Below are 23,501 nucleotides of genomic sequence, written 5' to 3' on the forward strand. Positions count from 1 at the left end.
TTATACAAGATGAACAAGCTCCAGAGATCTGTTACACAACCCAGTGTCTATAGTTAACAATAAAATGTCATTCACTTAAAAACTTAAGAGGATAGAATTTATGCTGTGCTCTTACCAAAATAAATGAGTTAATTCAGTTAAAAAATGAAATCTGTTAGTTTGCTCTCTCATTTTTTTTAAAGATTTTATTTATTTGAGAGAGAAAGAGAGAGAGAATGAGCAGGGGTGAGGGGAGAAGCAGGAAGGAGCAGGAGACTCCCACTGAGCAGGGAAACCCATGCGGGTCACGATCCCAGAACCCTGGGATCATAACCTGAACTGACGCAGACACTTAACTGACTGAACCACCCAAGCACCCCCTAGTTTTCTTCCTTTCTCTTTGAAAATGTTACATAATTTAAATACATAAGGAACATCTACAAGTAATTTATATCCAGACTTAGGAACAAAATGCTCCAAATCTTTCACTTTTATTTTCCTGTAACATGACTTTGAAAGTTCTATAAATATAGATGTAGTAAGGCCTGAATTACTAAAACTGAAAAAATGTTATTTCTTATTTTAATACCGTGCAATCTAAAAAATTATTAAAAATGGATAAAGAAGATGTAGTGTGTATGTATGTGTGTATATGTATATACACACACACACACAATGGAATACTATGCAACCATCAAAAGAAATGAAATCTTGCCATTTGCAACAATGTGGATGGAACTAGAGGGTATTATGCTGAGCGAAATAAGTCAATCAGAAAAATACAGTTATCATATGATCTCTCTAATATGAGGAATTTGAGAGGTAGGGCAGGGGGCTTGGGGGGAGGGAAGGAAAAAATGAAACAAGATGGGATTGGGAAGGAGACAAACCATAAAACACTTTTAATCTCACAAAATAAACTGAGGGTTGCTGGGGGGGTGGGAGGGTAGGGAGAGGGTGGTTGGGTTATGGACACTGGGGAGGGTATGTGCTATGGTGAGTGCTGTGAAATGTGTAAGACTGATGATTCACAGACCTGTACCCCTGGGGCAAATAATATATTATATGTTAATGAAAATAATTTTTAAATGTATTATTTTGACCTAAAAGCTTAAAGTAATAAGTAAAATAAAATAAAAACATGATTTCAGAAACTATTTATAATTAAACAAACATTCATATGACTAAGTTTATGAATCAAATTATTTTAAATCTTCCTTAAAATTATCCTCAAATTTACACGCTGGTAAATACTAAGTGATTCACCCACTAAAGGAACTCTGGCTAAGTATTTTAATCCTGTAACTAAGGAAATATATTAAAAAAATACTTGACCAACAGTAAAAGAAAATCAGGATAGAAAGTTGAAATTAAAATATGTGTCACAAATGTCATCATAAAGGACAAAGAAAGCCAAAGTATCCAATTACTTGTCATCTAAAGTTATTTTTTAACAGAAAGTGAATTGCAAATTGGTATTTAGCAGAAATATATAAAAGGAGTAGACAAATTATGGTGGACCTTATCCAGGTTATTAAATCCAACTTTCTTTTCTGTTTTTCTACCTTAAAAATTTTCTTTTTAAATATTTGTTTGTAATGATCATTGTCCTAGGCAGACCAAATATAGACAAAGATATATTGGTAGTCAGGAGTTAGATAAGATCCTTCTTCCCCATTGGATCCACTAATATGTCATATACTCACTGATTTAAAGAGAAATAAGATTCCAAGACAATGCTTTACCCTTGTTCAAAAACTTGGTTCAGAGAAATAAGCAAGCCAAACTAGAGTCCTCCAAATATAGGGCCCTTGCAATAAATTAGATTAATAAGACTTGTAAATGAATATAACAAATCAGACTGAGAAGCAAAGAAAATAGTCATGCCGAATGCATCCAGACCCACTCCTAAAGCAATCAAACTGTGGCATATGGAGACTGAGGAAAGAAAGTGTCTACGGGATGTCCATTGAATGTTCATTTGATACATGCTGTAAGAGGACTTTGAGTCCCAAGCAATTTAGCTGTAACTAAAAATCCATCTATATCATCTCTACCCTATCCATACCTCTTTCACTAGGTAATAATTTTTTTTTAAGAATGATACACTTTTTTCTTATTACATGGTATAACTGGGAAACATGTACAGCAATGGCAAAGGACTTCTAGCCCTAAATGGAGAAAACATCCCAGGGATTGATGTCTTATGGTGAGTGTCTTACGGTGAGCAGGGCTTACTGCAGAGAAGCCCTGCTCTAGGGCTCATGAACCACCAGTTGCAAGGCAACTGAGAGAAAAAGAAATATATGAATTTATTAAACCTATAGGATCCCTCTCTGCTGTATCTTGGAACCTTGAAATGCCATGTCATTTGGGAGAGGGATTTTGTGGGGAAACTAAATTCCTCTATGTGTGAATGGGAAGACAGGACCTAAAATATAGTGGACATACTTGCAAAGGAAATAAAATCATTCTAGTGTTGTATTAAAAATTTCACAAGCTTGTTTAATTCTTAAATCTGATTTTAATATTTTAAGAGTCTTATCTTTCTTATGCTTGAAATTTTTTTTAATGCATTCTTCATTTTGCCAAATTTTCTGGTGCTTTTGCTTTTTGAAGAAAAAAAAAGCCTAATTGTAGAGTACAAGGTGTGTGCGTAAGTGCACTGTAGGTGTATACTTACGGGTCTTTCTAGCAGAATCTTCCACAAAAAGAGAAGAGATGTCTTCATCCACTCCTGCTTCATTCTTGGCGATACAAGTGTATGCTCCTGTATCTTCATAGCGCACATTGCTTATATGAACCTCACTGCCATTTGCTGAAAACAGAAGGCAAACGCAACTTGTAAACTATGATTTCAGTTTTGGTACAGTGCTTTCCGATTACATAGCCAAGCAGTTCTCTTAGCTTGTCCTAATTAAATTGTTCTCCTTCCTACTTCCATGCTTTGGAGGCATGCCAAATTTTTCCAAAATCATTCAAGTGTTTCATAAACTGTGTTGTCATTCTATTGAGAGCCTAAAACTCTATGTCAAATGCACAAGCTTCATATTTTATCTTTATTTTCCTATTTCCCACATTTCATATGTATTTCATATTGAAGACTATAATTCCACTTATATATTTATTTTTAGTATTCAGAATCTGCTTTACAAAATTTTAAAATAATAGCAATATGGTTCATACTCAGGAGAATATGGATAAAAAGACTTTTCATAAAGAAATTCAGTGAGCTACATCATGAAATATAGTACAATTGCCACTTATTAGGTACATTATTGAGACCGTATTATACATCTGGAATTATAAGGTAAGGAAGGTATTAAGTAAGGAAAACAGAAAGGTAGGGTGCCTGGGTGGCTCAGTGGGTTAAAGCCTCTGCCTTCGGCTCAGGTCATGATCCCAGGGTCCTGGGATCGAGCCCCCCATCGGGCTCTCTGCTCAGCATGGAACCTGCTTCCCTTTCTCTCTCTCTGCCTGCCTCTCTGCCTACTTGTGATCTCTATCTGTCAAATAAATAAATAAAATCTTAAAAAAAAAGAAAGTTAGTAACACATGATTTGTCTGCAAGATTCCAGTCTTTTGCCAGAAATATCCATAAACAATATTATAATGATATAGTCTGTATTGATGTACAGATATACAGTCATAAATTGATACAATCAGTATACAACCAAAGGATTAAGAGAATAATTAGCTCAATTTTTCAATCTTGGTAGGGTAACTTTTTTTTTTTTACTTTCCAGTTCTTCATTCAAGACACACACGTTATTTAAAAAATACATATTCTTAAGGGCAACAAAGCAATTCATTAGATGGATCTACTTTAGTAGTTTTACCTTTAAAATAGTAAGTCCCCTCATTAAGACAATGCTATTATGAAGAATGCTATGATGAATATAACTCTTAATATAATAACTTCTTACGGTAAAACCTGGTTTCCTAATATAGAAATCAGGGCATAATTAACCACCAACTGTGTTGGAAATATGTTGGAAATATACAAGTAACTTAACATATCTTATTTCTTAATTGTCCTAAATAATTCATAATTTTCAGAAGCAGAATCATAAACTCATAGATTGATCTTATGGAAATCACTCAATTCAAAACATAAGGGCTAGACACCTATCAGACTCTAAAATTCAGTGGTCATTGTGCTCATTTGTTTAGGTTTCTTTCTCTCTCTTTTACTTTATTTTTATTCTTTCTTTGTTTCTGTGTGTGTTTCATATTATCCAATCACAAGAACACCATGCATCATGTGTGACAGAGAGTAATATGACTATTTAAGACAGATAAGTGATGAAATAATCCATAACCCTGTTTGGGATAGAAGATAGAAAACCAATGGGAAAAAGAGCTTGGGAATGCCAGTGGCTCTCAAGGGATGTGAATGGGATATGGAGAGGCAATGAGTGTTTGGGGGAGGAATAATGATTCAGATAACTTTAACCTTTTTCTCACATTACAGATGGTATTGCTCACCTCCATTCCCCCATCCATTGTTGAGAATCACTACTCCAAAACAGAAGGTTGACCATTTGTTTTGGGGTTGTGGGTGCTTTGTTTTGTTTTGTTTTGTTTTCCCAATAAAGCCTGGGTAGATATGCTTTGTAGGCCATAAAGTATCTTTAACGCTACTCACCTCTGTCATAGCAGCATGAAAGCAGCCATGAACAATATTTTAAAACATGAGTGTGGCTGTGCTCTAAAGATAAAAACAAAAACAAAGCCCCCCAAGTGGCTCTATCTACAAAAGGGGCGGTTTCCCAGATTTGGCCTGTGGGCCTTAGTTTGCAGACCCCTTAAATACACTATTTTTAAGCCTGTGACAGCTTCTTGTTTTGCATGATATATGGCTCTCTCCAAAGAACACACTTTCTCTTAAGAACCACACACTTAGCAACCTAAATTCTCCAAGATTTTTTTTTAAATATCAAAATCAATTTACTCCTTTTTTAAATGTTCTCTTCTCAATATTGTTGTATGTCCCCCTAACCTACATGCTCCAACTGTCTTCCTCCTTCGCTACATAATCTGCCATTGCTTGATGTTTTCTACTCTATTGCCAGAACTAGCAATTTCCTCATGCATTTATCATCTGACAGATATACCTTACCAACTGCCAAAACTAGAAAAAGTGGACATATCTCTGCACTTAGTGTCTCTGCATCTAGTTTTCTGAGTACATTAAGAGACAACTGCATAAGCAAATTTACAAATTCAGAGTTTTCAGTTTGCAGGATGTTCCATGCTACTTGGTATTCACTTCACTTGACCTTGATAGGTATATGCCTTTCATTTCCTACTCTGTTTTTATTTCAAATCTTTACTCTGTTTGATGTTTCCCATCCTAATACTAATTTCTCACCCTAAGCAAGTGACCTTGTTTTTAAATCATGAAGTGCATACATGTAATTAGCAAGTAAACCCAAATCATTTTGCAGTATATATCCTTATTAAATCATCACATTTTATACCTTAAATTTACACAATGCTGTCAATTATATTCCAGTCAAAGCTGAGAAAACAAGTAAAGCCAACTTCTTATTTCCATCTACAACTTCACATGTATTTACTTCTCAAAAGAAGCTCTCTGTTTCTTTCCAAATAATATGTCCCTTCTTTCCTTTATGATTTCTACAGTTATTTAGTCATCGTTCCCCACCTCCATTTTCTGCATATATTTTTTCTCTCTTAGTATTTCTTCCACTCAATGCTCTAAGAAGAAAAAAATATAATTTGTCCTAACCCTTTCCAACAAGAGCAACTACCTTTCCTTTTGTCCTCCTTTCAAAATCTGAAGAGATTTTTATACTTTCTTACCTCCTCTCTTCTAAACCTAAGAAAACTGATGGCTATGAATAAAGTTTTTCCTAAATGTCAAAAGGTCAAACTAATCACCTGACCCATGAATACATTTCAGTGACTTTCCTCGACCTTTCTGTGCATTTGATATTGTTGATCTCTTTCTCATACTTTGCTTTCTTTCATGTAGGATCACCTTTTTCTCTTGCATTTTGCTAATTTTTAGTCTCCTTGTGTTATTTATCATGATTTGCCTTCTAATTAAACATTTCTGCTTTTCTAGGATTTTACTTCCTCTCATTAACATACCATCCCATCCATTGATGTATTCAGTCCATACCTAGACTTACATATAAATGCTAGCTAAGCATTTGTTGAATAAATGGATAATTAAACTATAGTATTTGGTAACATGTAATCATATGGAAAGCCACAGGGATTTCACATGCCTATGTACCCAGATTTATCTCTTAGGTTGTGCTCTCCACTCACTTTTCATTTTTCATTCTCTCAAAACTTCAGTGATTTTCTCATTTAAAAAAAAAATGATAATAGCTACCTTACAAGGGCCCCCACCCTTACATTATTGAATCTGGAGTGTAATCAGCCCCTCATATGTGCCTTTGTGTGTATTCCTAGAAACAAAGATAAAATATGCTCATCTAATACTGTTTACTGCTATTAAATGGGCAAGAGATGACAAAAGCAGAAACTAATTAGGACTTTCTTCACTTTAATTTCTGTTAATCAGATCAATCCTTTTCTAAGATTATAGACACTAAAGATGTAATCAGTAGATGTAAACATGTAAATTCCTTGAATTTACTTCTACTAATATAGAGATTTGTAAGATCTAGGTTTTAAAGGTCACAATTACTTTCATATGTCATTTCTGACTTACAAAAATAAAATAGTTAATATTTCAAAAAGATTTATTTAAAAACATATATCAAAACGTTCACTGTTAAAGTGTTATAAGTAAAGTCTATGCTTATACAAATAACGCAAAAATGAAAATATATTCACTTGTAGTATGAATCAAAGGAATTTAAAGCATGCAATAAAGAATATAGTGTCATACAACATACACTCCAGTAAAATGACTCATCATATTCTACTCTTGATGGTGGAAATAAGATTTATACATTTTTAAACTTACTAGTATAATCAACATATATGCAACTGCTTTTGCATTATTTAGGTATTTGGCATTACAAAGATTTTTTTTTTGTTTTCTACTTACCACATATTCATTATTATTATAATCTGTATAATAATTCTGTTTCATATTAGACTATTCAAACTTTGAATATTTTATATGTTAAAATCCAATAATATTAAATACCTTTCAAACAATGTAAGTGTAAAACATATTTAGTAACATTTTTTCTTTCTTCATTTGCAAGTTATGCTACAAAATATTCACTAAGGGATTCTTACTATTGACACTCTCTAGAATTCATTTTTAAAGTATGATTTAAATATTTAAATGATCCCTTCAAAATGTATTCTATGAAAAAATCCATTTATTCTGTTCAGCATTTCTGCTATAATTCATAGAACAATTACTTAAAAGATACATAATATAATATTTTACTTATTGCTGAAATAATAGCATAACTAATTATTATGACAACATTATTATTTAAAACACAAAAAAATACTAATGGACTCTATTTCAAATAAAATGTCTTAAGAACAACTATATATTTTTTTCATATACATGACATTTGGTTGCCATCAACTAGCTTTTTTTTTTTTTTCAAATCATATAAACTCTGTTATAAATTTCAGTATAAAATTTCTGCACGGTCATTTAAGAGGAAAAAGTGCAAATAAAAAGCACCTTGAAGTGTGAGTTGTTTGGACAGCTTTGGTGTTATATCAATTCCATTCTTGAGCCAGCCAAGCTGAGGGTTTGGTATCCCCTCTGCATGGCACCTGAGACTTGCAGTTACCCCAGGTTCTCGAGCCTGACTCTCTGGATACACCCGGATTACTGGAGGGACTACAAGAAGAAATGGGGAAAAAAAATTGAATTAGTAAGCCATATTCTTTGATTTTCTAAAAATTGCAGTATGAGAAAATTGTTAATTATGTATTTTAATGATATATTTTTCTATAGATCTTAGTTTCCAAATATCATTATCTGCAAAAATGTACCAGTTACCTTTAAATGTACCAGTAACCTTTAGTACATAAAGGTTACTCTGAGACTGTGCCAGGAAAAATACAAGCTGAGTTGGTAATAGGAGAAGTCTTCAAAGTATGATAGAAACATTAAAAAAAAAAAAAATACAGAAGCCAACTTAAAGGGACTTTTATTTGTCAAATATGAGAAAATTTGAGCATTAAAATAAGGAACAATTATTAAAAACATAAGGAATTTAAAAAGACTTAAAGAATTCAATTGTAGGGGCGCCTGGGTGGTTCAGTGGGTTAAGCCTCTGCCTTCGGCTCAGGTCATGATCTCAGGGTCCTGGGATCCAGCCCTGCATCAGGCTCTCTGCTCATCAGGGAGCCTGCTTCCCCATCTCTCTCTGCCTGCCTCTCTGCCTACTTGTGATCTTTCTCTCTGTCAAATAAATAAATAAAATCTTAAAAAAAAAAAAGAATTCAATTGTATAAATAAGTAAATGAATATAACAATGAGGAATAATGAAAATCTTTTCCTTACCATAGAATATATAAAGGATCAGGATAACAATTACATTTACAGAAGCATCCAAAAAGAAAATATTTAGAAATAAATTTCACCAAGGAGGTGCAAGACTTTCACACTGAACACTGCAAAATGAGTTGAAGTATATTTTTAAAAAATAATGAAAAGTCATGAGTTTATGAATTGAAATAATTAATTAGTAGGATAGTAAGAACTGGTAAGAATTATAAGATGATAATACTCCACAAAATTGATCTATAAATACAATGTAATCCTTATCAAAATACCAACTGCATTTTTTTTTTCTTTTTTCAGAAATGGAAGCGCTAATCCTCAGATTTCTATAGAATCACAAGGGACCCCTGAAATAACCAAAACAACCTTGAAAAATAGTAACACTGGAGTTCTCATACCTCTCAATTTCCAAATATACTATAAAGTATGTGTATAGTATATATACAGGAATCAAAACAATATGATACTGCATAAGGAAAAAACTTAAATCTATGAAATAGAGTTGAGTTGGGAATGCAGAAAAAACCTATTAATCTATAATTAATGATTTTAACATAAATGCCAAGAAATAGTCTTTTCAAGAATTGATGCTGAAACAACATCCATATACAAAAGAATGAACATGAACTACCTCACAACTTATATAAAAATTAACTCAAAATTAATAAAAGACCTAAATGTAGGAGCTAAAATAATAAAACACTTAGAAGAAAACATAAAGGTAAATCTTCCTGAACTTGTGTTTTACTATGTCTTCTTAGATATTACCCCAAAACCCAAGCAACAAAAGAAAGATCAATAAATTGAACCTCATTAAAATTAAAATTGGAGGTGCATCAAAGGACACACTCTATCAAGAAAGTATATATACAACTCACAGATTAAAACAATATTTGCAGGGAGGAGTCAAGATGGCAGAGAAGTAGCAGGCTGAGACTACTTCAGGTAGTGGGAGATCAGCTAGATAGCTTATCTAAAGATTGCAAACACCTACAAATCCAATGGGAGATCGAAGAGAAGAAGAACAGCAACTCTAGAAACAGAAAATCAACCACTTTCTGAAAGGCAGGACTGGCAGAGAAGTGAATCCAAAGCGACAGGAAGATAGACCGCGGGGGGAGGGGCTGGCTCCCGGCAAGTGGCGGAGCAACGGAGCACAAAATCAGGACTTTTAAAAGTCTGTTCCGCTGAGGGACATCGCTCCAGAGGCTTAACCGGGGTGAAGCCCATGGGGGGTCAGCGTGGCCTCAGGTCCCGCAGGGTCACAGAAGGATCGGGGGTGTCTGAGTGTCACAGAGCTTACAGGTATTAGAACGGGGAAGCCGGCTACAGAGACAGAGCCGAGGAGTGAGCTCTAAGCTCAGGGTTACCTTGAACCAGTCGCAGGCTCGGTCAGCTCAGAATGTGGCCGGAGGCAGGGTGACGGGAGTAATTGGGCACTGTTCTCTGAGGGCGCACTGAGGAGTGGGGCCCCGGGCTCTCGGCTCCTCCAGGCCGGAGACCGGGAGGCCGCCATCTTCATTCCCGCCCTCTGGAACTCTATGGAAAGCGCTCAGGGAACAAAAGCTCCCGAAAGCAAACCCGAGCGGATTACTCAGCCCGGCCCCTGGTAAGGGTGCTGCAACTCCACCTGGGGCAAAGACACTTGAGAATCACTACAACAGGTACCTCCCCAAGAAGATCAAGAAGAAACCCAGCCAGGACCAAGTTCACCTACCAAGGAGTGCAGTTTCAATACCAAGGAGAACAGCGGAATTCCAGAGGAGGTGAAAGCAAAGCACAGAACTCATGGCTTTCTCCCCATGATTCTTTAGCCTTGCAGTTAATTTAACTTTTTTTCTTTTTCAATTTTTTTTCTCTTCTTCTGCTAAATTTTTTTAACTTTTACCCTTTTCTTTTTTAACGTTTTTTAACTAGTTTATCAAATATATATATATATTTTCCTTTTTATATTTTTTTCTTTATTGGTTTTCTTTTTTAATTGTTTTTTTTTTCTTTCTGAACCTTTTTATCCCCTTTCTCCCCCCTCACGATTTGGGATCTCTTCTGATTTGGCTAAAGCATATTTTCCTGGGGTTGTTGCCACCCTTTTAGTATTTTACTTGCTCCTTCATATACTCCTATCTGGACAAAATGACAAGGCAGAAAAATTCACCACAAAAAAAAAGAACAAGAGGCAGTACCAAAGGCTAGGGACCTAATCAATACAGACATTGGTAATATGTCAAATCTAGAGTTCAGAATGACGATTCTCAAGGTTCTAGCCGGGCTCAAAAAAGGCATGGAAGATATTAAAGCAACCCTCTCAGGAGACTAAAAGCCCTTTCTGGAGAAATAAAAGAACTAAAATCTAACCAAGTTGAAATTAAAAAAGCTATTAATGAGGTGCAATCAAAAATGGAGGCTCTCACTGCTAGGATAAATGAGGCAGAAGAAAGAATTAGCAATATAGAAGACCAAATGACAGAGAATAAAGAAGCTGAGCAAAAGAGGGACAAACAGCTACTGGACCATGAGGGGAGAATTCGAGAGATAAGTGACACCATAAGACGAAACAACATTAGAATAATTGGGATTCCAGAAGAAGAAGAGAGAGAGAGGGGAGCAGAAGGTATATTGGAGAGAATTATTGGAGAGAATTTTCCCAATATGGCAAAGGGAACAAGCATCAAAATCCAGGAGATTCAGAGAACCCCCCCATCAAAATCAATAAGAATAGGTCCACACCCCGTCACCTAATAGTAAAATTTACAAGTCTTAGTGACAAAGAGAAAATCCTGAAAGCAGCCTGGGAAAAGAAATCTGTAACATACAATGGTAAAAATATTAGATTGGCAGCAGACTTATCCACAGAGACCTGGCAGGCCAGAAAGAGCTGGCATGATATATTCAGAGTACTAAACGAGAAAAACATGCAGCCAAGAATACTATATCCAGCTAGGCTATCATTGAAAATAGAAGGAGAGATTAAAAGCTTCCAGGACAAACAAAAACTAAAAGAATTTGCAAACACCAAACCAGCTCTACAGGAAATATTGAAAGGGGTCCTCTAAGCAAAGAGAGACCCTAAAAGTAGTAGATCAGAAAGGAACAGAAACAATATACAATAACAGTCACCTTACAGGCAATACAATGGCACTAAATTCATATCTCTCAATAGTTACCCTGAATGTTAATGGGCTAAATGCCCCAATCAAAAGACACAGGGTATCAGAATGGATAAAAAAACAAAACCCATCTATATGTTGCCTACAAGAAACTCATTTTAAATCCGAAGACACCTTGAGATTTAAAGTGAGGGGGTGGAAAAGAATTTACCATGCTAATGGACATCAGAAGAAAGCAGGAGTGGCAATCCTTATATCAGATCAATTAGATTTTAAGCCAAAGACTATAATAAGAGATGAGGAAGGACACTATATCATACTCAAAGGGTCTGTCCAACAAGAAGATCTAACAATTTTAAATATCTATGCCCCTAATGTGGGAGCAGCCAACTATATAAACCAATTAATAACAAAATCAAAGAAACACATCAACAATCATACAATAATCGTAGGGGACTTTAACACTGCCCTCACTGAAATGGACAGATCATCCAAGCAAAAGATCAACAAGGAAATCAAGGCCTTAAATGACACACTGGACCAGATGGACATCACAGATATATTCAGAATATTTCATCCCAAAGCAACAGAATACACATTCTTCTCTAGTGCACATGGAACATTCTCCAGAATAGATCACATCCTCGGTCCTAAATCAGGTCTCAACTGGTATCAAAAGATTGGGATCATTCCCTGCATATTTTCAGACCACAATGCTCTGAAGCTAGAACTCAATCACAAGAGGAAATTTGGAAAGAACCCAAATACATGGAGACTAAACAGCACCCTTCTAAAGAATGAATGGGTCAACCAGGAAATTAAAGAAGAATTGAAAAAATTCATGGAAACAAATGATAATGAAAACACAACGGTTCAAAATCTGTGGGACACAGCAAAGGCAATCCTGAGAGGAAAATATATAGTGGTACAAGCCTTTCTCAAGATACAAGAAAGGTCTCAGGTACACATCCTAAGCCTACACCTAAAGGAGCTGGAGAAAGAACAAGAAAGAAAGCCTAAACCCAGCAGGAGAAGAGAAATCATAAAGATCAGAGCAGAAATCAATGAAATAGAAACCAAAAAAACAATAGAACAAATCAACGAAACTAGGAGCTGGTTCTTTGAAAGAATTAATAAGATTGATAAACCCCTGGCCAGACTTATCAAAAAGAAAAGAGAAAGGACCCAAATAAATAAAATCATGAATGAAAGAGGAGAGATCACAACGAACACCAAAGAAATACAGATAATTATAAGAACGTACTATGAGCAACTCTACGCCAACAAACTTGACAATCTGGAAGAAATGGATGCATTCCTAGAGACATATAAACTACCACAACTGAACCAGGAAGAAATAGAAAGCCTGTACAGACCCATAACCAGTAAGGAGATTGAAACAGTCATCAAAAATCTCCAAACAAACAAAAGCCGAGGGCCAGACGGCTTCCCAGGGGAATTCTACCAAACATTTAAAGAAGAACTAATTCCTATTCTCCTGAAACTGTTCCAAAAAATGGAAATGGAAGGAAAACTTCCAAACTCATTTTATGAGGCCAGCATCACCTTGATCCCCAAACCAGACAAGGATCCCATCAAAAAAGAGAACTACAGACCAATATCCTTGATGAACACAGATGCAAAAATTCTCGCCAAAATACTAGCCAATAGGATTCAATGGTACATTAAAAGGATTATTCACCACGACCAAGTGGGATTTATTCCAGGGCTGCAAGGTTGGTTCAACATCTGGAAATCAATCAATGTGGTACAACACATTAATAAAGGAAAGAACAAGAACCATATGATACTCTCCATAGATGCGGAAAAAGCATTTGACAAAGTACAGCCTTCCTTCCTGATCAAAACTCTTCAAAGTGTAGGGATAGAGGGCACATACCTCAATATTATCAAAGCCATGTATGAAAAACCCACCGCAAATATCATTCTCAATGGAGAAAAACTGAAAGCTTTTCCGCTAAGGTCAGGAACACGGCAGGGATGTCCGTTATCACCACTGCTACTCAACATAGTACTAGAAGTCCTAGCCTCAGCAATCAGACAACAAAAGGAAATTAAAGGCATCCAAATCAGCAAAGAAAAAGTCAAACTATCACTCTTCGCAGATGATATGATACTATATGTGGAAAACCCAAAAGACTCCACTCCAAAACTGCTAGAACTTGTACAGGAATTCAGTAAAGTGTCAGGATATAAAATCAGTTGCATTTCTCTACACCAACAAGAAGACAGAAGAAAGAGAAATTAAGGAGTCAATCCCATTTACAATTGCACCCAAAACTATAAGATACCTAGGAATAAACCTAACCAAAGAGGCTAAGAATCTATACTCAGAACACTATGAAGTACGCATGAAAGAAATTGAGGAAGACACAAAGAAATGGAAAAATGTTCCATGCTCCTGGATTGGATGAATAAATATTGTGAAAATGTCTATGCTACCTAAAGCAATCTACACATTTAATGCAATTCCTATCAAAGTACCATTCATTTTTTTCAAAGAAATGGAACAAATAATCCTAAAATTTATATGGAACCAGAAAAGACCTCGAAGAGCCAAAGCAATATTGAAAAAGAAAGCCAAAGTTGGTGGCATCACAATTCCGGACTTCAAGCTCTATTACAAAGCTGTCATCATCAAGACAGCATGGTACTGGCACAAAAACAGACACATAGATCAATGGAACAGAATAGAGAGCCCAGAAATAGACCCTCAACTCTATGGTCAACTAATCTTCGACAAAGCAGGAAAGAATATCCAATGGAAAAAAGACAGCCTCTTCAACAAATGGTGTTGGGAAAATTGGACAGCCACATGCAGAAAAATGAAATTGGATCATTTCCTTACACCACGCACAAAAATAGACTCCAAATGGATGAAGGACCTCAATGTGAGAAAGGAATCCATCAAAATTCTTGAGGAGAACAAAGGCAGCAACCTCTTCGACCTCAGCCACAGCAACATCTTCCTAGGAACATCGCCAAAGGCAAGGGAAGCAAGGGCAAAAATGAACTATTAGGATTTTATCAAGATCAAAAGCTTTTGCACAGCAAAGGAAACAGGTAACAAAACCAAAAGACAACTGACAGAATGGGAGAAGATATTTGCAAACGACATATCAGATAAAGGGCTAGTGTCCAAAATCTATAAAGAACTTAGTAAACTCAACACCCAAAGAACAAATAACCCATTCAAGAAATGGGCAGAAGACATGTACAGACATTTCTGCAAAGAAGACATCCAGATGGCCAACAGACACATGAAAAAGTGCTCCATATCACTCAGCATCAGGGAAATACAAATCAAAACCACAATGAGATATCACCTCACACCAGTCAGAATGGCTAAAATGAACAAGTCAGGAAATGACAGATGCTGGCGCGGATGCGGAGAAAGGGGAACCCTCCTACACTGTTGGTGGGAATGCAAGCTGGTGCAACCACTCTGGAAAACAGCATGGAGGTTCCTCAAAATGTTGAAAATAGAACTACCCTATGACCCAGCAATTGCACTGCTGGGTATTTACCCTAAAGATACAAACATAGTGATTCGAAGGGGCACGTGCACCCGAATGTTTATAGCAGCAATGTCTACAATAGCCAAACTATGGAAAGAACCTAGATGTCCATCAACAGACGAATGGATAGAGAAGATGTGGTATATATACACAATGGAATACTATGCAGCCATCAAAAGAAATGAAATCTTGCCATTTGCGACGACGTGGATGGAACTAGAGGGTATCATGCTTAGCGAAATAAGCCAATCGGAGAAAGACAACTATCCTATGATCTCCCTGATATGAGGGAGAGAAGATGCAACATGGGGGGTTAAGGGGGTAGGAGAAGAGTAAATGAAACAAGATGGGATTGGGAGGGAGACAAACCATAAGTGACTCTTAATCTCACAAAACAAACAGGGTGGATGGGCGGAGGGGGGTTGGGAGGGGGGTGGGGTTATGGACATTGGGGAGGGTATGTGCTATATTGAGTGCTGTGAAGTGTGTAAACCTGGCAATTCACAGACCTGTACCACTGGGGATAAAAATATATGTTTATAAAAAATAAAATTAAAAAAAATTTAAAAAAAAACAATATTTGCAAAAAAAAACAACAATATTTGCAGATTGTATCTGATAACATAGTAGTATCCAGAATATATACTGAGCTGTTATAACCCAGGAACAAACGGCAAATCACTCCCTCTCCATAGCAAAGGAAACTGTCAACATAATGGAAAGGGAACCTACAGAATGGTAGAAACTATTTGTAAACCAGATTATCTGATAGTAGTCAATATCTAAAATATATAATGAACTCATGCACTTTAACAGAAAAAGCAATTAAAAAATCCCCAAAGTACATAAATATGCATTTTCCAAAGAAACTGCAACCTCAGAAAGGTCTAATACAGGGACCACCTGGCTAAGCTGTTCTCAAATTCCTTAGTTTTCTTATTTCTCTACTTATTACCTCATAGTTCTAATTCCCTGTTATTATCTCATAAGACAAAAAAAAAATGTTTGTTGGTTTAAGCCACTAAGTTTTAGGATAACTTACTGTGTGCTTATATGTATAGTAAGTTTCTTGGTTGAAGAGGTTTTGCCTTATTTAATCTTTATATCCCCTTACATAGTTGAGTGACAAAAGCACTATAGAGCAAGAAGTGTTCCACAGAATGCATATTACAGACACATTACACATATATTTTATTCACACCCACACTTTAGCATTTGTTATTTAGAATGACCATGAGAACATATGTACTCTGCATTTTCCTTAGTAAGAATATGACTTGGTAAATAAAGAGAAACATTCTGGTTCTCAGTGCAAGAATCTTCTGCTGAAGCTATCTTAGCTAAAGACAATAGACACATGTTCATCGGGACCATCCTGCTCTTTGGTTAATTAATATACTTTGAACTGCCTGGTTTCTTTTATTTTTCACCCAATGGAATGCCTGTCAAAGATGCAAAGTTAAAAATCAGACTGAGACTCTCTTTAGGCTCTCAACTTGAGACCCAAGTTAATTTCACCACTGTTTTTTCTAGCCATTGTATACACAAGTTAGATTGACTAACGAATAAATGTCAGCCTTCTAGATTTACTGAAGTTATAAAAGCAATTCAAACCAAGAGACAAGTTGAAGCCACAATTGGACTACAGATATGCATATCATCCTACTGGCACGTTCATTTTGGCTATACACTAGAGACCCTAAACTGGACTCATATCAGCTCTTATATGGAGACAAAGGGAAGGAAGTGGTACTCAGAAATGCCCAGTAATCCTTTCAAATTGAAGCTGGGTCTTTGTTTTGTGAATTGCCTTTAATAGTTTCTGGAACAGAAAAGTAATAAACTTCCAAATTTCTAAGCACTAAATTTTTGCTGTATCCTTTCACCCTCTCCTAAATATAAGTCAGAACAAATGCAATATACACAAACATCCACAACAATAATAGGAGTAAAAGCAGGCTCTGATTTTTTTTTTTAAACTTGATGACTACTTAAATGGTGTATTTTGAAATATCAAATATATTTTCAAAAATAGTCCTCATAAAATTTTTGCACATACTTTCTTAGTAACATAGAGCACATATTTAGGCTTTTGGTATACATCTAAAAGGACAGAGTATTTTTTGTATCATTTTATTATATTGGAGGTTCAATTTAATAACTTTTTAAAGAGATAGAATAATATATTTCCAGCAAAACCACATTACCATAAGATCTGGAGTAAAGAGAATTTTTTCAAATACTCAGACCTAATCTCTAATCTCTTAATGACTCAGGAGTTAGGAGATGAGCTTTCTAAAAAGACTTGCATAGAGTGCCAAAATGGAAAACTACTCTCTCAATAAACATTTAAGAGAAGAAAATGTATCTTGCCACAAAACTTATAGCTAAAGCAAGGACCAAGGTTTCTTACAACATTCTTTGGAACAGCAAAACATTGAGATGACCTAAGTATATCGAAATTAGTTTGAAACGAAGCACATCAATCAACTCAATGATAACAATAGATTCTACATCATTTATATTTAAAAATGTAGATATTATATGGGTCACCTATACTGTCACTGATACTCCCCTAAGGACAACTTTTCAAATAAGATATTCAATTTCCCCCTGTGTTCCTAGTTGTTTTCTACTTTATTGACACATTTGCATGTGCACTGAAAGGAAAACAATGAATAATAATTTTTACCACATTGAACTTTTATACCCAAATAGACACTATGATATTTTGAAAAAAATAATAATACTCATATAATATGCTTAGTATATTGGTATCAAGTGATGGTCTGAAAAATATCTCTTAACTTACACAAAATTGAAGGATAAGTGATTGGCATAACAACTATTTAACCTCAGTGACAAGCTACACATTTAAAAATAGGTTATTTTTCCCGGGATACATATTTTGAAATATAAATGAGGATTGATGGCAGCCTGAATTAAAAAGTCAATAATCCTCCAGAGAACATTTCAAGCCATTTGTTACAGTCATTTTTAGTTAGGAGGTGCACTCTATGAACTTGTCTTTCCTTGCTGTTGCTATTGCATGAATAAAGAAACTGATGAAAAGGATCAAAGCGTTTTCACATTGGATTTAGAATCCAATCTGCGTATGCTACCATGAAAATATTTAAATAAGGCTCCCAATATCTCAAGGAAAAAGGTAATATTTAAACGTAAGTGTCTATGTACTTAAAATTTCCTAGGATATCCAGTGTCTCACAAATTTACTCTTGAAGCAGTTTATTTGATATAATATTATCTAATAAAGTCAAATGATATCTATGTAAGTAGAGATTATTGCATATTGTTCAATAGCATCCTATAAAATATAACCAAATAAGTTTTTGTCACTTAAAATGGAACAGATTTGAAAGGATGTAAATATGTGAATTTTATTTATGAATAAAATTTAAGAAACTTATAAAATATGATCTGTTTATTCTGAATTTTAGGATAATATACAAATATTTATTGAGCAACTTCTGTGTGTAGCATATTGTGGTAAATGACTTTCTCTCTCCATCTCTTACATGCTCTGTTTTATACACTAACATGTTGATTGGGTATTGAGCTCAGGTTTTGAAATTAGCCAAATAAACACTGGAAAAATGGATTCTTACCCTAAATTGCATTATATTGTACCAACCATAAAATAAATGTTCCCATACATGTAACTACTGGAATTTGTGACTTGGAATCCAAATATAAAATCTGAATTAAGTGTTTTAGCCATTATATATAAGGTATATTTGAGGCCCTAGAAAATTATATCTTAAAATGTGAAGGTCAAGTAATTATCAGTGCATTTATAGTAATTTGGAGAGGTATTAATAATTCATCTCAAATGGTTACAACTTTTCAAGGAAACTGAACTGCTTCTTTCCATAAGCCAGGTAAAATAAATATCATAATTTGACTGTATTAAACTGATATAATAAATCTGCATTTAATTTACCTAATGGTTCTTAGAGCATAAAGTATAAATAATAAGATATTGTATACAGAGGACTAGTTGCTCTAAGAATACATGCTTAAGGCTAATACTTTTAAACTAGTTATAGAAATTAAAATGAAAATGGGGTTCTGCAGACACTTCTCCAAAGAAGACATACAAATAGCTAACAGACACATGAAAAAATGTTCATCATCACTAGTCATCAGGGAGATTCAAATCAAAACCACATTGAGATATCACCTTACACCAGTTAGAATGGCCAAAATCAACAAGACAGTAAACACCAAGTGTTGGAGAGGATGTGGAGAAAGTGGAACCCTCTTACACTGTTGGTGAGAATGCAAGTTGGTGCAGCCACTTTGGAAAACTGTGGAGATTCTTTAAGAAATTAAAAATAGAGCTTCCCTATGACCCTGCAACTGCACTACTGGATATTTGCCCCAAAGATACAGATGTAGTGAAAATAAGGGCCATCTGTACCCCAATGTCCATAGCAGCAATGGCCACAGTGGCCAAATTGTGGAAAGAACCAAGATGCTCTTCAACAGATGAATGGATAAAGAAGATATGGTCTCTATATACAATGGAATATTATGCCTCCATCAGAAAGGAATAATACCCAACTTTTGTATCAACATGGACAGGACTGGAGTTGATTATGCTGAGTGAAATAAGTCAAGCAGAGAGAGTCATGTATTATATGGTTTTACTTATTTGTGGAGCTTAAGGAATAACACAGAAGACACTGGGAGATGGAAAGAAGTGAGTTGGGAGAAACTGGAGGGGTACACAAACCATGAGAGACTGTGGACTCTGAGAAACAAACTGAGGGTTTTGGAGGGGAGGAGGATGTGGGGCTGGGTAAGCCTGATGGTGGGTATTATGGAGGACCTGTATTGCGTGGACCACTGGGTATGGTGCATAAGCAATGAATTCTGGAACACTGAAAAGAAATAAAATAAAATAAAATGAAATAAAAAATGGGGTTCTGATAGTAAATATTAAGTTTAGAATCAAAAAAGCAGTTCAGCTAAAGAAAATACAATATAACTAGTGTATTTTTCTAGGTCTTTCTTCCTGGAAACTTTGGGGTCTTTATGGAATCAGTTGTGAATATTTATCAGTTCAAAACCATAAAGTATTGAATAATATTAATATATATAAAACTTGGTACTAAGGTTGGTGGATATATTTCTTAAAGGTCTATAATAACTTCATTGTATTAAAAATAAGTGTTTTCTCAATAGTAGGAATTACCTAATACAACCTAATCATCTTTCTAATCTAGTATTAGAAACGAACTTATGAAAAAATAGCTATCTATAATACTAAGCCCTGATTTTTCATTCTTTCACTTTCATTCTGTGATCTTTCTTTAGAAATCGCTGCACTGTTCCAGAATGTATAAAAACAGCATAACCTGCGTACTTTGGAAACCTGATTTTTGAGTCAGGAAGCAGAGATCACTGACCCAATACAGTGACTGTAAATCTAACTGAAAACAAAAATGAATTTAAGGTGAATTGTCAGGTCACTGGTATGTAAACAACTAAACATTGGGTATCTTTTTTTTTCTCAACACTATTATCTTGTATTCTTTTGAAGGATTCTATCACTGCTCTTCCACAAATTATTCACACAGCTGAAACTGTTAGAGGAGGTTCTAAGAAAGCTTGAGGGTAAGAATATAAATGTCTCTGAAGTAGTGCTGACTCACAGCAGCATCTGGATTTTTCTGTTTGTATTATGACTTCCTTTGTCATTAAAGCAACTTTCCTATGAAAAATTACAGACAGAGTTTAATAAATATTTTAAACGCTACTGAGCTTGTCCAATGCCTTTTGTCTCTGACATTATTAAAACCATCAATTTCTCTTTAACTTTGTCCCAAAGCAGCCTTTTTATATTCATGACTTTCACACTGCCTCTTGTCGATATTACAAAACTCTCTGATCACATTATTGCAGCCTTCATAAAAATGTAGAAGATGCAATGAATGTTGGAGGCAAAATATAAATTAACAAGAATATACTTATGCTCATAAACTTTTGTGATTTTTCTACTGGATCTTCCTATATATCCTACAGTATTTTAACAGATCACAACTTTTTAAGCTATTTTGAAAGGGACAGCAGTCTATCCTAGTTTAATGAACTTAGATCTATTCTACCAATCCTTAAAGTTAGTGGCCCTTTTAATTCTTAATTTTTAAAAAATGTCAAAGGCCATCATTTATAGAAATGCTCTCTGAAATAAAATCTAGCCAAAGCATTCAAGGTAATAATATAGAATGTTGTTTTTCTAAATCTATGAAAAAAAGAACTAATGAAATAATTTAATGTCTGGCACATGATGGTTACTGTTTTTTTCTTAGATGTTACATTTAATATATATTTAATTTAAAGAAATTTTCAGAAGATATCAAATTAATTATTTGAGGCAGGGAGTGTTCAGTAAATACGTTATAGTAACCTCTCCACATACACACCTGAAAATCTGAATGTATTTCTAACACTCTATGCTCTAAGGGATAAAATATCTAATTTCTCTAGGTCTCAGATTCCCCATTTATAAAGTTTGAAACCCTTCCTAGAATTAAATTGATTAAAAGAAACAATGTATGGCAAGTGGAAATATTAGGTGTTGTAGCTCACACACTTTAGTTTCCAGAAATCATATTTTTGCTATTACATGAAGAATGACTGAGACTTAATAGGATAAATGACAAATGTATGTACTTTCACTAGTCAATACCAATTGATTAGTAGAAATGGACTTTTTAGAGATCCAGGTTGGAAGTGGCCTAAACCCATATATGGGTTCAATGGGATAGACTAGCTATAATTGGTAAGCCATAGCTGCCAGGACTAGAGAAAGGGAAATGGAAGCAAGACACATTTTGCAAACTTGCTTAAGGTTTAAGACGTAAATATGGGGGCATTTGGGTGGCTCAGTGGGTTAAGCCTCTGCCTTCAGCTCAGGTCCTGATCTCAGGGTCCTGGGATTGAGCCTCACTTCAGGCTCTCTGCTCAGCAGGACTCTGCTTTCCTCTCTCTCTCTCTGCCTCTGCCTACTTGTGGTCTCTCTCTCTGCCAAATAAATAAATAAAATCGTTTAAAAATGGATGTAAATATAAGCCCTATCTAAATATAATGTATAATTAGATTTATTCAAAGCTGCCACTAAAAGAATTCTAAACAGGTCAAGTGAATCTTTTAAACTCTTCAATCACATTTATAGCTCATTGGCCATTTAATGCACACATACCCTATAAAAAGGTAGTTTTTGTGACTGGAGAGTAAGGGAAACAATTGCATTCGTTAAAACTTAAAAAGATACAGAAAAATATGTCTTTGTGATATTAAAATGTGTAGCAAAAAGCATAACTTTCCTTAAAGCTATTAGTTTAGCTAGGCTTATCTTTTTCCACCATTTGTATAAGGAATGGAAGAACTTTCAAAACATGTAAGACCATAAAATATAAAACACTTTGTATCAGGCAGGATTACTATACTCAAAAGGTAGATCTTAGGTCACAACTTGGGATGAAATGATTTGGGCAGACTTATTCCAACTCTTGCAGTGTCTGTTCCTTCATTTGAAAAATAAATGTTATCATGAAATAATGTGATGGCATTTTAAAATAGAAAATGCCTTGCAGATAGAAATGGAGAGAAATGAATTTATGATAATATTGTTGAGGCAAATGGTGAAAATCTTTTCAATAGAGTAGATGATGATAATTACAAATATTCAATAATTTTTCTCAGGGATTTTTTTATTGCAACTACTTTATGTAAAAGGCAAACAAAAAATCTGTAAGTTTAGAAGGTTAAATTCATCTATAGTTATAACAGTGCTAACACACTGGGGATTATAAATATAATTTCCTAATTTCAGAATGAGCTTTTTGATAGGAATTATAAATGCAATCTACCATAATTAAAGATAGTCATGTAATTCTAAACTACAATATTAATTTACTAAAAATGTACAGATAGTTCATCTGAAAAAGGCAGTCTTGAATAAAACAGCAGTAAGCTTTATTTTGTTGTTGTTTTTTAGTTTTTATTTAAATTCAAGTTAGTTAACATATAATGTATTACTAATTTGGGGGTAGAATTTAGTGATTCATCCAGTTGGATATAACACCCAGTGCTCATCCCAACAAGTTCCCAACAAGCTCATCCTCTCCTTAATGCCATCACCCAATTACCCCCATCCCGCCACCCACCTCCCCTCCACACAGCCCTCAGTTTGTTTCCTAGAGTTAAGAGTCTCTTATGGCTTGTCTCCCTCTCTGTTTTTATCCTATTTTATTTTTACTTCCTTTTCCCTATGTTCATCAGTTGTTTCTTAAATTCCACATATGAGTGGAAGCATATGGTATTTGTCTTTCTCTGACTTACTTCACTTAGCATTATACC

The 23,501-nt window shown here is 34.9% G+C and overlaps 1 protein-coding gene across 3 annotated transcripts in view; it reads right to left on the bottom strand.

Moving 5' to 3' along the window:
* The window catches only part of LOC111156442 (follistatin like 5), a 764,534-nt gene that overhangs the window by 144,238 nt on the left and 596,795 nt on the right, over positions 1 to 23,501 (bottom strand). For all 3 annotated transcript variants that reach the window (XM_022517356.1, XM_022517373.1, XM_022517364.1), the window contains 2 exons: positions 7,637 to 7,798; positions 2,663 to 2,797 (listed from right to left, as the gene is read on the bottom strand). In XM_022517356.1, the coding sequence (XP_022373064.1) occupies positions 2,663 to 2,797; positions 7,637 to 7,798 (297 nt within the window). The remainder of the gene's footprint in view (positions 1 to 2,662; positions 2,798 to 7,636; positions 7,799 to 23,501) is intronic.

The sequence above is a fragment of the Enhydra lutris genome, unplaced genomic scaffold (genome assembly GCF_002288905.1).
Source record: "Enhydra lutris kenyoni isolate GAN:26980312 unplaced genomic scaffold, ASM228890v2 scaffoldscaffold3, whole genome shotgun sequence".
Classification (NCBI taxonomy): Eukaryota; Metazoa; Chordata; class Mammalia; order Carnivora; family Mustelidae; genus Enhydra; species Enhydra lutris.